Source organism: Lepisma saccharinum, chromosome 12 (genome assembly GCF_977018435.1).
Source record: "Lepisma saccharinum chromosome 12, izLepSacc3.1, whole genome shotgun sequence".
Lineage (NCBI taxonomy): Eukaryota > Metazoa > Arthropoda > Insecta > Zygentoma > Lepismatidae > Lepisma > Lepisma saccharinum.
Genome location: NC_139240.1, coordinates 39,271,020 through 39,289,102, shown reverse-complemented (window position 1 = coordinate 39,289,102; position 18,083 = coordinate 39,271,020). Strand labels below are relative to the sequence as shown.

Here is an 18,083-nt window from a genome sequence, read left to right as displayed (position 1 = left end):
TTCCTAATATATCAGGGGGGCAATATCCCCATCTGAGGACGCCCATGATAAATATTATGCGCAAGCAATATTTAATATATTTTTCTGGATCATTTGGCAATTTTTCGTATTTTCAATCTGTGGCAGCTGCGAAAGACCCAAATGGCACAATTTTAGAGCTCATTGCGCTACAATGGTTTCTTAAGGGCAAGCAAATGACGAACGAAATGGAACAACTAGGGTGGCGCCGCCACCGAAAAAATTGGGAAGTGACTAATGAACAATGATACTTGGTAGACAATACGATCTGTCCAGCATCACAGAGATATCTGCGAAATATCACGTGAATGTCAATTAATTTAGATTCTATGTCATTGAATGTTATATGATTGAGTTTATGCTATGGTTAAGTTCATATGATCTAAATATGTCCTGCATACTGATGTATATAAATATTTTTTTTATTTAAGGTTGTTTCTTGATGTGCGAAATTGACAATTAGTTAGAGTAGGTACTTGGCGCGGCTCATTCGGTTGCGAATCAGCTGATGCTATTTCTGGAGGAGTTGTCAGGTAATAGAGTTCAGAGTTTCATAACATATATTCATATATTCTGTTAAATTTTTGTTTCCCGAAAGGAGGAAGGTACGGGTTTTGCTGTGGTAATGCAAACATTAAGCAACAAAAATGGAATGAACTTATTCTACGAAAAATCATCATTTGAGCAAACTAACTTCTGTATGCTGCATGATTGTTTTGGATCTCGCCACCGAAGGTCCCAGCCTGAGTAAGTTATCTCTTCATCGATTTAATCTAATCAGCATTCTTCCCCATTGTTGCAATTAGCCAAAAGTGGCCGAAATGCAACGTAAAATTACAAAAATAGAAAAACACATAAGGTGAACGGTACCTATTCGATCTCGGCAGAACACCTCTCGCTCGTTTATTTCGTCATTTTTTTTTACATTCCTACTTAACTATTCTGCATTGAGAAAGATTCTTTGTGTAATTTTGCTTTTTTCACGAAAATCATTTAAGGTAACAGTAGTATAAGCCGGAGACACATTAAACTCGTTTGTTTTCAAATAAAAATCATTGCTACTTACCTCCTATGCATACCGGAAGATTTTTCAAGCTGCGGATCACTTTTTTTCATGAAAAAAGCGTTATTTTTAACATTATAATCATTTATTGGTCGTTGCTAATTCGGCGTGCAAATTTTGACTCACGTTGTCTATCGTCAGCTGATATGCAGTATCGTCAGCTGATGTGCAGTGTTTCCAAACTTATGAACCGATAAATGCCGCACAAACTATTCACAAAAGGTTTTTAAGCGAAAATTGAGGCTAGACTCTACTTTACGTCCTTATCTGCATGGTGATTGCTTCTTTGCGTTCGTGGTGCGCGATCGTGGTGCGGCACCCGGCATCTCTTTGGGTAAGTACCTTTTTCTTTTTACACTTTCTGTTCACGATAGCCCCACTATCCATTCACTGGGTCGAGGTATGCCTACGAGGTTAGGTTAGGTTCCATTAGCAGTCATTTCACCCCTAAATATGTGCTTCATCATCTAAAAAATTCCTGAGTACGTTCAATTGCGCATATCCGGACAACATCGGTTTTTCTCGATTTGTTCACGATAGCCCCACTATCCATTCACGGGGTCGAGGTATGCCTAGGAGGTTAGGTTAGGCCTGTTAGGTTAGGTTCCATTAGCACTCATTTCACCCCTAAATATGTGCTTCATAATCTAAAAAAAATCCCCATTACGTTCAATTGCACATATCCGGACAACATCGGTTTTTCTCGATTTACTCCTTCAGGAAATTTTTGCTCGCTTTGGGATTTACGTTGTTGAATTCCTTATAAAATAAGCTTTCCAACGATATATGACACGTATTCCTTAGGAAAAGGACGTGAACTAGAGTCTTACCTTACATTGGGGGGAAAAAAACCGCTCACCCGTCATCTTGTGAAACTTCCGCGTGGTTGCTACACTGTGAGGGGGTTACATAACCGAACGCACGGAACATTTGATTCACGTAGTCGATGGTAATGGCGGCACGAGCTATCGTACAACGGAGATGCATGATTGACGAAAAATACCTTATTTACAGGCAAAATACGTTGCACGATTCTAAAAAACAATTTCCCCGGCTTCAGAAAGTCCTCAATTCCGTAAGTACTTTCTCGTCTTTTCTCCTGTAAATTTTAAGAAATCCGTCTCCGGCTTATACTACTGTTACCTAATTTAAATTTTCACATTTAAGAGTAATTATTGTTCTTCCTTTTTTTCGCTTGCGCAACACACAATGTGGCGGGCGCAGCTTAAGAAGCGTGGTGGATCATTTAGGTATGCAGTGTTTCCAACCCTTCGTAACTGAAAAATACCTGGATAGCTCCAAAAACCATTGACGGATAGCTCCAAAAACCATTGACGGATAGCTCCAAAAACCATTGACGGATAGCTCCAAAAACCATTGACTGATAGCCCCAAAAACCATTTCCAGCAAGATTAGGTTAGGCAAGCATAGTTAGGATAGATTACACGATGGAAGAAAATACGACCACGAACTTTCAGAATGCTACAGAAACTCATTTCCTTAAGTAGTTTCTTCTGTAAAAATGAATAAATCTGTTCTGCCTAGATCGAATAGTTACCAAAAATTGTATTTAAAACCTTTCTACTTGCAAGGAAATGCTGGGAATAACCTAACCAACTTCACCTATCTGAAATGAACAAATGCTGTGAGCATTGAGGTGGAAAATGGCCAGTGAAAGTCAGTTTTTTCACTTACTTTGGTCTGTCATTTGTGATTTTTTAAAGATCTTTGTTACTCCATTATGACTTTCCAATGAGATGATTTTTTTAAAAATTTCACTAAATTTAAGACATATTTTTTCACCATTTTTCCTATTATTGATGAAAGCACTTCTTGATTATTGGAATTGCGAAAAAGTTCTAATTTTACTACCTGAGGGTCATGTTTCCTACTATGTTGTTTTACATCATGTGTTAAGCATGGATTATTTTTATATGAGATCAAGGCATACCTTGTTAATATCATACGGAAACTCTTACAGATGGTAAAAGCAGGTCATCATGTTCATTAGCAACACTGTGTGCTATTAATGGCAAGGAGTGAAGAGAGAACGAAAGGGAAATGGCAGGGGAATGCAAAAGGTTGATGAATATAAGCAATGAAACAATACTATACAATCCTGTGATTTAATTGGAACAAGATATTTTCTCATACTTTTCCCAGCAGTTGGCAACAGTATGTTACACATTGCTTATTCTTTAGCTCCTACCTTTTCTGTGCATCGTTCACTCATTGATTCAGTAGTACCTAACTGCTGTGTTTGACAATTTAAGTGTTTATTTACTTACATGTTTTACTGTTGAGATTTCCTTGTGAGATTTGTAATTTCTTTCTTCAGTGGATGTAACACCCAGGAAACAGTGCAAATATATCATTACCGTGTACTTCTCAGTTCACAAAAAGTTATGTACCGAGTATACCATTGCATTCTCCCAGAAAAGAAAGGAAAAAACATTGCTTTCCAAGTATAGTAGTATAGTCATAGATTTCCCAATTAGTATTAATTGGAATTCTTCAATGTTCAAAATGGAGTGTGCCAGTTAAAATCAGCAGTTACTTAGTAATTTAATGATGTTCACTTGAGGAAACCACAAGATTTCATTAGATACAGTGGTTGACATCTAATTGTATATTTGTCTACAAATCTTGACATAATCGAGCTATTATGCTTTTAATTATACCATAATTTATTTATTGATATTTAATTTCAAGAGGGCATCAACTTTTAAAAATAGAATTTACCAGGCCAGTCTCAAAAAGGTTGAGAACCACTGTGTTAGATTTATCTACTCAGATCATTCAATGTTCAGGTAATAATACCAGTAATATGAGAAACAAAATTTCCTTGTTAATTTTTACATCTTGGTTGTGTTTGAAATATCCAATTAAATGAAAATGCATGCCATTGTTTAGTGTGTATAAATAATTATTGATAAGAAAAAATGTTTTCAGCAACTGAAAATGTGAAGGATTGCACAAGATTTCTGCAGAATGAACTTCTCGGAGATCTTCCAAATAAATGGTCAGCCCAGGTTCTCTCCAGATGGAACGTTCCTAGCATATGCCACCATGCGAAGCCTTGTTGTACGAAATGCTCAAACATTTAAAGTTTCTCGTGTGTTCCCAAATGTTCAGGATATCGAGGTATGTTCTCGAGATTCTCATTCTGTTTGTAGAACTGTATGCTGTATATGATTCCCTTATTTATGGATGAAATAGAATATTATTTTAATATGAATGTATTGTTTGCATGTTTTTACATTGTTCATATCTTTTTATTTAGTTATTTTATGATTTAAAAGTTGACAATCCATAGAGAGAGACATGTATATTTACAGTGGATTTTTTTTCATTCTAATTATTTGATAATTTGAAGAGAAGTTTAATCCCCTACAAATAGTCTTTAATGATACTTTTTTTTTAAAAAAAAATTCGAATTTTGGCTAATTAATTTTTTTTCGTGTTCCCTTGGAGTTCAAATTAAAGAGAGTCCACTGTACTTTGGTTTTAATGAAAACACATAATGTGAAGTTATATGCTAATGTTTAATGTTGATTGATTTAAAATTTTTGGTTGCGTCGGCACTTAAGGCCATTTTGCACCCTCCTATGTATACGGGGGAAATATCCCCTTATCTAAAATTCTGACTGAAAATTTAAAAAGGGAGGTGTAAACAGCCCCTTGGGAAAAATTTAAAGTGCAAGGTTGTAAAAAGACCTGCACGAGACAAACACAACACATTAAGAAGTCAGAAAAAACAAACTAAACGCCTCCTTACAGACGGTGGAAGAAGCCAACTCTTCGCAAAAAACTAAAAACATTTGATAAAATACTGTTGTCATCACCCAACAGGGATGACAAACAGCCGGAAAGGTTAAAAGTCTGCAAAATCGGCACATTCAACGAGAATATGCTGAATACTTAAAAAAATATTACAAACACGACACATCGGAGGGTCTGCTCTTGCAACAAGTGACCATGGGTTAGACGGCTGTGTCCAATACGCATTCTTGTTAGAAGAACTTCTCAGCGGGATGGGGAACGCCAAGCACCTATGGTGGGCTTAATGGCGTGAAGCTTGTTCCCAGTTTCCGTATCCCACTCGGCCTGCCAAGTGTCAAGAAGGGAACAACGCAGCAAATTCTGCAGGTTGCTAGCTGGCAAAAGGTGGACGAGAACGTTGCCATCTGCATCAGCAGACTTGGCGGCAGCATCAGCTGCTTCGTTCCCATGGATGCCCACGTGGCTAGAGACCCAACAGAAGCGTACATCGGCACTGGCAGATAAAGACACAAGCCATTTAAAAATATGTTGCACTACCGGATGCTGGGAATACGGCAAATCCAGAGTCTGCAAAATGCTGGTCGAATCACAGCACACAAGGACTTTCTTCAGACCATTGACGTCTGCAAAGTCCAGTGCCTTTAGAATGGCGTACAACTCTGCCGTATAGATGGAACAGGCAGGATGTAGCGAGTAACTGGAACTTTGAGAGTCTAGGACGAAGGCGCAACCGACTGATTCGACAGTCTTGGACCCATCCGTATAAAATACATTAAAATTTGGGTGCTTTGCGCAAAGCTCTAAAAACCGCTGCTGGTATACAACCAGTTGTGTTTCTGCTTTTGGAAGGGCGGTCAGAGAGAAATCGATAGAAGGTGCAGGAAACTCCCAAATCAGGAGAGGCGGAATGAGTGGAGAGACCCCAGGAAGATCACTGTCAACACCAAGTGCTGACAGGATCTCGTCTGCACGAACACCAAATGGTCTAGTGATACTAGGGTGGAGCCGATACCTTGCCAGCCTACTCTCGTCTGAGACGGTGTGATATGAAGGATGTGAAGGCATCGAGCGAATGTATGTGAATTGGAACGGTGGGAATGGATTTTGCTACCACATTGTTTTGTTTTATTATATGCGAAATATACTCTTGAACATGAAATTTTTCAGTTTATTTGCCTACGCAACATCTTCCTGAGTCTAAATTACTATGATTCAATGTAGCATACTACAGTTTTAAAATTGTAGCTGTAGCTTTTGTATAAAATTTTTATAGCTTGTAGTAGAAAACTTGCTACAGCTACTTTTGGGTCACTGTTTTGACAAATTAGGTCACATTTGAATCATTATTCGACAATATCATTGTTGTTGACTGCAGATAGTGTGGATACTAGGATTTTGATTGATTGAGTTGGTGTTTTAAGTCCACTTTGTGCACAGTAAGGCTAATCAGGACTGGACCTACAGTTTAAAGTGGGATCCGAACCACTATGTGTCTCCACCAGGTATCGAACCCGGGACCCCTTGATTACAAGGTGATGATGCTATCACTGCGCCATCTGGAAGACACATGTGGATACTAGGAGTTGAAATGAACAAGTATTATGCAGGTCTGGAGTAACATAATGCAAGTAGTGCATGATGATACAACTTTAGTGCCTCCCAGATGGCACAGTGGTAGCGTCGTTGCCTTGTAATCAAGGTGTCCCGGGTTCGATACCCGGTGGAGATGCATAGTGGTTTGGATCCCACTTTAAGCTGTAGGTCCAGTCCAGATTAGCCTTACTGTGCATAAAGTGGACTTAAAACACCAAATCAAAGCAATCAAAAGGAACCTGTAATAGCATAACATTCACCGCCCGGTAACGAATAAAGAATCTGCCAGGACTTGCTGAGAGAATATTGTAGAATAATGAGTTTACACAGGAAACGGCAAGGACGTTTACCTTTAACGAAGTAAGCGAAGATCAAGAGGATGGAACAAAACCAGGTGAGAGGGTGTAGCACGGGGTCTTTCGTTGGGAATCGTCTGGAGGAGGTAGAGCTATAGATTTATTCGTTACCGAGCAGGGTAAGTTTACTCCTTCACCCTAATCTGCCATTCTCATTGCTCAGTCAGAAATGTTTAAATCTAAACATGAGTTTACATTAATTACTAAATGCTAAGCTAGGGATTCACACATGGCCCTTTTAGGGCCGTCTCTACCATCAAGTGCAACAATTGGTGGGGCTGAGCAACATCTCTTGATTCGATCTCCACGTTCTACATGATGAAACGCTATGTGGTTGGAGATGCTTGGGCTTTTATCCATTTTTACGTAAATGTGATGGAAAATTAGAACGTTGCTCGGATTTTTCATCCATTTTTTGGGAATGCAATGAAAATTACTTCAGCCATTAAGTAGTGACATGTCAGAATTGTTTTCCTCGCGATTTTTTTAGTTTTTGGGAGCTCTTTACGCACAGTGCATCACTACTGTTAGTGATGCTTCATCTCATTTTGCTAGCTTGAAGACGAGCTCAATACAACATTGAATCAGCTTCTTGATCTCACCAAGAATGCAGTGGAGGGACCTCCCTGTGCTTTGTCCACCCCTTGTAACGCAAGCATAGGACACCAGTGAAAGTATCGCCTGTTGTGCTCCGAGAGATTCAACCAACCCAACATGAAATGTCCAGCAGAGTGCATATGGCTCCTTCCACTGTGAACACAACCATCCTTAACCATCTTGGGTTGCTATGCATTCCTAAGGGCCTTGTGCATCACATCTCCCCATGCCACACTGCAGAATGCAGGATCAACCGCAGAAAACACTATGAAAGAAACATGGCCAAGTCCAAATGGAGGACTGTGGTCACAATGGATGAAACTTACATTTACTTCATTGGCAGTTGTCATATTGTCACCAATGGCAAGGGGCACAGCAACTCTGTTCGTTTCTGTCAGGACACTTCCAAGGGGCTTCATGGTTGTTGTCAGATTCAGTTATGCGGAAATTTGCTGATATGTAAGTTTGACAGATATGTGAAGGTGAATGCTGCCTACTTTGTCGTCCATTTTGACCCCATCTTCCATACAGACATCCCTCGTTTGTATGGGGAGTACACTCAACAGGTGCACATTCAAATGGACAAGGCCTCAAGCCATACCACCCTCTGCTTTATCAGTAAATGGAACAGGAAACAAAGATCAGTTTTATCTTGTCAGGACATTGAGGTGAAAAGCCCTGGTGCCAGTCCTATGGATTCTTGAAACAACCTCTGAAACATTACTGTCCATGCACTCTCCTCGGGGTCCCCTTCCCGCTTTCTAACATGGTTTGCTGGGATGGAAACTCTGATGTAGGGTGGTAGTTCACAATGCTGTGGTCGGGTAGAACACAACTGGTCATGGCAGCGACTTGGCATTTCATGAGGTCAGTACACCTTGAAAGTCATTCAAATTTATCCCGAACAAACTTCTGTATATGTACCAATGTTAGTAAAAATTATGACTGTAGTGGATATTTTTGAGTATAGAAACTTGGGTAAAGTGTTACAAATCAAGTTGATCCAGAAATTTATATTTTTCTGGAAAGCACAACTTTGAGATATCAGTCCGTACTCTTATTTTATTGGCAGGATATTATTTGGTCATTTGACTCTGAATACATTATGTGTGCCATGTACAAGAGAGCAACTGTCATGGCATTTTCATTGGAGAATCCAGACTGGAAGTGCAAAATAGATGAAGGTCTTTGTGGAATTGTAAGTGCCTGCTGGAGTCCTGACAGTAGGCACATTCTTACCGTGGCAGATTTTCATGTAAGTGGTGCAACAGTCATGTTTTTCTTGCATTGTTTATGGATGTATCAGATTTAATGTAAGTGTAGTATTATTTTTAAAATAATGTAAAATTTTGTTAGGATTTTTTTTAGAAGAGGTTGGAAGCAAATGCTGATTTGATTTGTTATTTAGCGTCACTTTTGACTAATCACGACAATGAGAATGAGTAATTATATGATGGAATTGATCTCACAAGAAATACGAGGGTCACTATTTATATTTTGAGCCTTGGCAACACTGATTGAAGTTAGGCGCGATTTGACGTTTGCAAGGAATCGTCTGGCATTATTGACCATAACGTACTTCAAATGTTTCCGTGCATATGCATATGAGCCGGAACGTAAACAGCAGTTGACTGTATGGGTGTTTCAAGATGAACCCAATCCAACAAAAGTTGTTCGTGCTCGAAGCACATCGAAACAAATGGTCGCCTGTTGTTTTTTTTTTTCGGGAAAACTGGTCATGTGGCAACTGTGCCTTTAGAGGAACGTAGAACGGTCAACTCTGAATGGTACACAACAATTTGTTTGCCAGAGGTCTTCGGTCAAATACGGAAAACAAACGCACGCCGTCGGATCATTCTTCATCAAGACAATGCCAGCTGTCACACATCTCGTCTAACAACCGACTTTATGAACAGTCAAAAAATCGAATTGATGGGTCATCCACCGTACAGTCCTGATTTGGCACCCAATGACTTCTTATTGTTCCCGAATGTCAAGAATAAATTGCGTGGACAACGATTTTCGTCGGCGGAAGACGCCGTTGATGCGTTCAAAAACCATATTATGGAGGTCTCTCAAGAAGATTGGAAAAACTGCTTTGACAAATGGTTCAAACGAATGCAAAAGTGTATTGACCATAAAGGAGAATACTTCGAAAAACAATAAAGCAGTTTTCAATGCCAAATTCCTGTTTTTTCATTGTTAGGCTCAAAATATAAATAGTGACCCTCGTATGTAATAACAAGAGAATTTGGAAATACATGTTATTATGTGAAGTAAAATTTGATATTTGTACTCTAGTTGGCATTTGAAGAATTTGTAACTCAATTCTGACCCTTGTCATTCTTTTTTTTTTTTTGTGGTTTTGTAAAATTATTTTTCACAACTAATAATTTTTACCCCTTATATACATATTGCTTGCATTGTAGACTTATTTTTCTTGCAGTTTATGTTTCTTATAAGCACATAAACATTACTTGAAAAATGGTGTGCTTGTAAGAACCATAAACTGCAAGAAAAATAATTTGAACTAATAAAGTGCCAAAAGAAAAATGATAATTCAAGTTTTGAAATATCATATGTGAAAATATGCCTCTAGCAATCGAAAGTATGAAGATAATACAGAGTGCCCTAATAAAATGTACACACACTTTGAATTATTATACGAGAGTCACTATTTATATTTTGAGCCTAACAATGAAAAAACAGGAATTTGGCATTGAAAACTGCTTTATTGTTTTTCGAAGTATTCTCCTTTATGGTCAATACACTTTTGCATTCGTTCGAACCATTTGTCAAAGCAGTTTTTCCAATCTTCTTGAGACACCTCCATAATATGGTTTTTGAACGCATCAACGGCATCTTCCGCCGACGAAAATCGTTGTCCACGCAATTTATTCTTGACATTCGGGAACAAGAAGAAGTCATTGGGTGCCAAATCAGGACTGTACGGCGGATGACCCATCAATTCGATTTTTTGACTGTTCATAAAATCGGTTGTCAGACGAGATGTGTGACAGCTGGCATTGTCTTGATGAAGAAGGTCCGACCGCGTTTGTTTGTTTTCCGTATTTGACCGAAGACCTCTGGCAAACAAATTGTTGTGTACCATTCAGAGTTGACCGTTCTACGTTCCTCTAAAGGCACAGTTGCCACATGACCAGTTTTCCCGAAAAAACAGGCGACCATTTGTTTCGATGTGCTTCGAGCGCGAGCAACTTTTGTTGGATTTGGTTCATCTTGAAACACCCATACAGTCGACTGCTGTTTACGTTCTGGCTCATATGCATATATCCATGATTCGTCACCTGTTACAATCTTATATACGTCTTTTGAAGCACCACGATTGTATTTATTGAGCATTTGTTTGCACCAATTGACGCGAGCGTCTTTTTGAGTTTTTGTCAAATTGTGTGGGATCCAACGAGAACATACCTTTCTCACAGCTAAATGATCATGTAATATTTTATATATGCTGGTGGAACTAATGCCTATGGTTGCCTCAATCTCACAGTATGTCACATGACGATCTTGCAGTATTAGGTTTTGCACAGCATCAATGTTTTCTTGAACAACAACTGATTTTGGACGACCTTCTCGAATCTCGTCGGTGAGCGAATGGCGGCCACGATTAAATTCGTTATACCAGCATTTCACGGTGGCAAAGGATGGGACTTCATCGCCAAATGTGGAAGTAAGTTGATCGATGCACTCTTGTCTTGATAATCCACGTCGAAAATCGTAAAAAATCATCGCACGAAAATGTTCACGCGTTAATTCCATTTTATTGTTGTCGCGCAATCTCCAAGAAAACATAAACAACACAAATGAAGCTATTGACAAAACATTTGAAGTACGTTATGGTCAATAATGCCAGACGATTCCGTGCAAACGTCAAATCGCACCTAACTTCAATCAGTGTTGCCAAGGCTCAAAATATAAATAGTGACCCTCGTAAAGTCAGTGATTATTACAATACAGTTCATTTTCAAAATTTAACAGAATGTGCAGACATGAATAATTTTCTTTGTAGCCACTGCTTTTAAACTGATGACTGTTCTGGTCCGGGAACTGCTTAACTAGAAACTTAACTGGAAACTGCTTAACTAGAAACCTAACTGGGAACTGCTTAACTAGAAACCTAACTGGGAACTGCTTAACTAGAAACCTAACTGGGAACTGCTTAACTAGAAACCTAACTGGGAACTGCTTAACTAGAAACCTAACTGGGAACTGCTTAACTAGAAACCTAACTGGGAACTGCTTAACTAGAAACCTAACTGGGAACTGCTTAACTAGAAACCTAACTGGGAACTGCTTAACTAGAAACCTAACTGGGAACTGCTTAACTAGAAACCTAACTGGGAACTGCTTAACTAGAAACCTAACTGGGAACTGCTTAACTAGAAACCTAACTGGGAACTGCTTAACTAGAAACCTAACTGGGAACTGCTTAACTAGAAACCTAACTGGGAACTGCTTAACTAGAAACTTAACTGGGAACTGCTTAACTAGAAACTTAACTGGGAACTGCTTAACTAGAAACTTAACTGGGAACTGCTTAACTAGAAACTTAACTGGGAACTGCTTAACTAGAAACTTAACTGGGAACTGCTTAACTAGAAACTTAACTGGGAACTGCTTAACTAGAAACTTAACTGGGAACTGCTTAACTAGAAACTTAACTGGGAACTGCTTAACTAGAAACTTAACTGGGAACTGCTTAACTAGAAACTTAACTGGGAACTGCTTAACTAGAAACTTAACTGGGAACTGCTTAACTAGAAACTTAACTGGGAACTGCTTAACTAGAAACTTAACTGGGAACTGCTTAACTAGAAACTTAACTGGGAACTGCTTAACTAGAAACTTAACTGGGAACTAGCTTAACTAGAAACTTAACTGTGAACTGCTTAACTAGAAACTTAACTGGGAACTGCTTAACTAGAAACTTAACTGTGAACTGCTTAACTAGAAACTTAACTGGGAACTGCTTAACTAGAAACTTAACTGGGAACTGCTTAACTAGAAACTTAACTGGGAACTGCTTAACTAGAAACTTAACTGGGAACTGCTTAACTAGAAACTTAACTGGGAACTGCTTAACTAGAAACCTAACTGGGAACTGCTTAACTAGAAACCTAACTGGGAACTGCTTAACTAGAAACCTAACTGGGAACTGCTTAACTAGAAACCTAACTGGGAACTGCTTAACTAGAAACCTAACTGGGAACTGCTTAACTAGAAACCTAACTGGGAACTGCTTAACTAGAAACCTAACTGGGAACTGCTTAACTAGAAACCTAACTGGGAACTGCTTAACTAGAAACCTAACTGGGAACTGCTTAACTAGAAACTTAACTGGGAACTGCTTAACTAGAAACTTAACTGGGAACTGCTTAACTAGAAACTTAACTGGGAACTGCTTAACTAGAAACTTAACTGGGAACTAACAGGTTTCAGGTTTAGAATCTTCGTCATGACCGCCATTTTGAAGATGCCATTACAGACAAACGAGGGCTTAAAAACTTGGGGTCTCGGGCATTTTAGGTTTGGAAATTAATGTAGTATCCGCCCCCAAAACAGCACGTTCTCCGGAAGTGAAATATTCTTTCCATTTTTTCTGGCTTTCCAACCACACTATAGTAAACACCAAGAATCATCATTTCATTGAGTATTTTGTGTCATGGACATTATCTTTTATGTATCCCTGTACAAAAGTCTAGTGAATGCGGACAGTATTCTTCTTTACCCCTTGTTACAACCTATCTGTTCGGCACAAGTATCTCACAAAACTGCACTCTTCTGTACAGATCACCTACACTGAGAGCATAAGACTCTTCTTGGAATGTAACTCTTCCAATGCCAGTGCTTTAAAATGCAATAGACACTTGATTTTGATATTCATAACATGTGCATACATTTTTTTTGGGTCACCCTGTATTATGAATTGAAATTAGAATCATTTAAGATGAATGACCTTTTGCCATGAATATATTTGTTAGTCGGTAGTTGTGAATTTTCTGTAAATGTAAATTGCCACTTCATTTTCAGTTGTGGGTTGCAGTGTGGTCCCTCGTAAATAGATCTGTGTCGCACTTCAAGAAGCCAAAAGCAATTGATCCTTGCTTGGCATTCAGTCCGGATGGTATGTTCATGGCCCTTACACAGAGCGAGGACAGCAAAGATTCCATCACTGTCATTTCGTGCTCCACATGGACAGCTCTCACGGTACTTCTTTTTCACAATTTGATTTTTGTTGTTTAGTATCACTTTTCTTCCACTTTTGTCTCATCGTGATGATAAGGATGGTTGATGATGGAATTGATTAAAGGGGACACTTACAAGGAACGATTCAACGACCTGCCTGGGATTTGATTCAATCGAAGTGGTTATTCCTCACATGTTCCCACCGAATGAAGACATTCATTTTTTGACACCCTGTATAATCAGAGTGCATAAAACAATATAAGCAGCAATCAGTACTTATCAAATGTAATATAACATGTATTAAGTTAGAATGCTGTCAACTAAATAAATTATGAGCAAAATAATAAAATTGCACGAGTTCTTCATGTATCCAAAAATGACCTCACCAATGCCCACTGGTTCGATTTCACACCTTGCAATATTTGGGCAACCGATATTCTGTTTGGAAATTATTGTGGATTTTCAACAAATGGTTCGTACACATCATGAACTCAAAGAATTTTCAAAATTTAATACCAAAAAAAATGGGTTAATTAATATTATTTTAATCTAATTTAATATATTAATAATTATTTGAATTTAAACATTTATATTATTATTATTATTCTGAGACACTTGGTTCAGACTCCCCTGAAATATATTTCTAGATATGTGCCTGTGGCCAAGTATGAAGTGGAGCCATGTTCAAATCCTGAATCAATAGGAATTTTGCACTTTGCAATGTTTGTCAGTTTTTTTTCGGTTATTTAATGTTGCTTTTCAGTGTCTAAATCTAATTGCAGCAATGAAAAAGAAGAACTAGAATTAAGACTTTTTGGGGAGGTAGTTGATATGTACTTGTGGCTATTTTGCAACCATCTCTATACAGGAATAAAACTTCTTACCTAAAATACTTACCTGAAATGGAAAAATGGGATACAGAAGCTTTTGAATTAAATTAAAAGTGCAAGTTGCAACAAGACCTGCACGGGGCTTTAACCCTTCAAGCCGGGAGTTAAATACCCATCAGCCGCTGCGAGAGGCGGTAATTTTAAATCAGCGAAACAGCAATTTTCGCATGTCACAAAATTGAACATATCTTAAAAACCATTTGCTCAATTACAATGAAATTTTCAAGACTTGTAAACGAAACTTCAAACTATATAAAAATGTATAAATAATAACATTTATACTATAGTAACAAAAATAATAATAAAAATAAAAATTTACATGTTGCGCTTACAAAGTACTACTTCTGTCTTGTGTTCTTGTTAGTTTAGAAGTCCAACGTTGTGTGGTACAGTTTAAAACATGCTTCGAAACACAGTCCTACTTCACAATCTGAACACCAATAATAATAAATAACCTTCACCGTCACTTTCCTCTAAAAACGCAAAAAATTTTGTCCGTTTCGATGCCCTTTACCGGCTCGTGCGACGCCATTTCTCAGCTGTTTTTTTTTTTAATAAAGTGATGCAATCGCACATAATTTCATGTAATTGGAAGGAAAACCAACAGATGGCAGCACTTTGCAGTCTACTCTTGAGTTACATGCGTTTTCATTCATGTGGGAAAACAAGAGATGGCAGAATATGCATCATTTCGTCACTACTACAGGGGACGTATACGTGTACGTCGAACCGCCTCTAGAAGCACTATGAGGGTACGTACACGTGTACATCGAACCGGCTTGAGGGGTTAAACAACTGGTCTTCCCAAAAATGTAAAAATATTGTTTCAGTACTGATTTGGAAATAAAAACCTGAACTGTTGTCCGACTTTGATATTGCTACATATTTTTCAGTTTATTTTTATTGTAATTTATGTAGTAAATGCACAATATATCTTCTCCCTAGAGTTTCGAATGTGATCTTACTAGCGTTAGTGGTCTTCTGTGGTGCCCCGACAGCTCTAGGATTTGTGTCTGGGATTGTCCTTTGTACTACAAACTGAAATTTTTCTCAATTGATGGAAGGTGCCTGTGGACGTATGAAGCTTATGAGTGGGAACTTGGTATCAAAGCAGTTTCCTGGGCACCGTCATCTCAGTTTCTCGCAGTTGGCAGCTACGATCAAAAGGTAAATGGAGTATTGTTTAAACTCTGTCCCACCCTTTCTGGCTCAATTTGATTTAACGCAAATTCACTTCTTCATTCTACTTAAACTATTACCAATAAGAACTTTACAGGTAGGCGTTGTTGCTAATATCAACTATTTGCAGTGGTGCCAACTTTTGAACTGAGATTGATTTTATAATTTTATTCACCTAGTTGGCCGAAGATTTTTCACTAAATTCCTTTTTCTGTTTGTAGGTTTTTACATGTAAAAACAGTTTCTGCCCATTTCTGAGAGGAATACATGAATTTTGTAGTGGCTATTTTTGCCTAGTTTAGTCCTAAGTGTCTAATTCAAAGATAATTGATTTTTGAGTGCCTAATCTGGGGAAATAATGAAAAATCTGTAAATGTTCATCAATTTTAGTGTTCATTTTGTATTTCTCAGTGCTTTTTGCCTACCTACTTTCAGAGTTTAGTGCCTGTCAGTAATTAATGTATGAGAATTCTTTAAGCTTATAATGATGATTTTTTTTTTAAGAAAGGAGACTTTTTTTTTTCTTCTAAAATTGAGTATAATAACAGGCTTGAGTCTCACAAGTTCATATGAGTTGACACCACTGCCTATTTGTACCATGGGTTAAAATCCAAGTATGGCTTTATTGTTTGCACATGTTACTCGTTGCTCTGGAAGCTTTCAAATGGTGGGATTCAAGCTCTTCGGGGGGGGGGGGGGTTCAGCAGAAGCTCTGCAGTTGATGGCGGTCCCAGGTTCTTTCTGGTTAGTAAGAATTTTCCATGTCCTTACTGGTGATAACTTGTTTGTGCAGACACCATTTTGTGAACATGATGACCTGCAAGAAGCTGCCATACTGGTGGTGCAAGTCAGAGCCACCATTAGGGGGTGTGCAACATGTGTCAAGGCACAGGACCTTATTGAATCCGTTCATTTCTTTTGCAAGCATAATCACTAGGCCCTTGGTGCTTTGTTATCACTATGGCCCGGGACTTGATGTCCTATACAACTGTAAAATATGTATGTAATTATGTCATGACTAGGGCTTGGAAGTTGAAGACTATAATATCCAAAAAATATCCAAAAAAAGACATAAAATGGAAAAAAGGACGTATAAATGTGATCCAAATTAATTAATAGCTCCAGTTTTAATTAGGCTCCACATTTAATAAATAAAAAAATACAAAATTCTGGTGGTATGGAACACACAGTGCATGAAAACTATATGAATAAAATGCATCTTCTTTCAGACATTATATATTTTTTAGATTCTTCATATTTCAAGAATCATATTTGGCCTAACCAAATATATTTCTTTCTTTGTTTTTTTATTTCTTTACTACAGAAAGGATGTTTAAGAGGTGATGATGATTCGAAGTGAGAATGGGCAGTAAAAACGTAGTCGAAAGAAGGCGAAGTTGCAAAAAAAAAGCCGTTAAGACCTAAAAAAAAGGCTAAAAAAGGACCAATAAGTCATATAAAACTGAAAAAGGAAAAAAAAAAGGACAAATAAACCCCACCTGTTTCTGGCCTACAATGACCCGAAATGAACATATATTATATTGGGCCTCGTCTTCGGACATTAGGGAAAAAAAGGATTTTTCCTCAGCTTCCGAACCCTAGTCATAATAAATTAAAAATGTCAGGAAAATGCAGAAATATTGCTAGTATAGCCAAAATATGCACAACAGTAGTTTCGAATTTCTCATTATAAGGGGAGGTCAGTATCTTCCAGGGAAGATTGACTAGGGTGGGGGTGGGATGTTAAATTAAGTCAGAATCCCTTTAACCGAAAAAAGTAGTGGGAAAATACTGAAAATATCGTGAAGTTTACTGCAATTATGCCAGATAATTGGCAGCTTGCTACAGCTCTGGTAAATCTAGGCAATCATTACACAGAGACAACTTTTTTAGGCAAAATTTTTGTCAGAACATGCTACACACTCAATATTATTTCCATTCCACAATGCACGTATCATCTTGTGGTAGCAATCAATATGCAAGAACAACATGCCAAATAAGAAATATGTTATAACTAGGGCCCGGGACTTTATGGCAATTTTCTCATGCAATCAGTGGAATATTAGGCAGAAATTATTAGGAAGGAATCTAAGTGCATAGCCATGAAAATAGGCAGCTGGTCAGAATTGCACTGGTGCCACATATGGAAAAAAGGCATGATTGGGGCAAAAGTCGCTGGTTCCCGCTCAGTGTGTGGCAGCGTCAACCAGGCTGCGTTGCCTAGTTCGAGCGTCAGACCGACCTCTCTCCGGGCCACTTTCGTGTCATCCCTGACCTTTCAAGAAAATATTGTCAGTTTGTATCACATGGATTACAAAGACCAACTGTACGACATCTTTCATTCTCGTAAACCTTCAAACACACGGGGTTGTGCTCCGATGTGGCAACAGCATG

The 18,083-nt window shown here is 38.2% G+C and overlaps 1 protein-coding gene across 2 annotated transcripts in view; it reads left to right on the top strand.

Moving 5' to 3' along the window:
* Nucleotides 1-396: 396 nt before the first annotated feature.
* Nucleotides 397-18,083, top strand: part of LOC145996004 (WD repeat-containing protein WRAP73-like) — a 28,681-nt gene continuing 10,994 nt past the window's right edge. The window contains exons 1-5 of one of the 2 annotated variants that reach the window (XM_083132155.1): nucleotides 397-551; nucleotides 4,034-4,225; nucleotides 8,483-8,665; nucleotides 13,465-13,641; nucleotides 15,456-15,677. In XM_083132155.1, the coding sequence (XP_082988281.1) occupies nucleotides 4,073-4,225; nucleotides 8,483-8,665; nucleotides 13,465-13,641; nucleotides 15,456-15,677 (735 nt within the window). In that variant the 5' untranslated portion in view covers nucleotides 397-551; nucleotides 4,034-4,072. Of the gene's footprint in view, nucleotides 552-584; nucleotides 766-4,033; nucleotides 4,226-8,482; nucleotides 8,666-13,464; nucleotides 13,642-15,455; nucleotides 15,678-18,083 lie in introns of those variants that run through there. The other variant, XM_083132157.1, reaches the window with a different exon arrangement.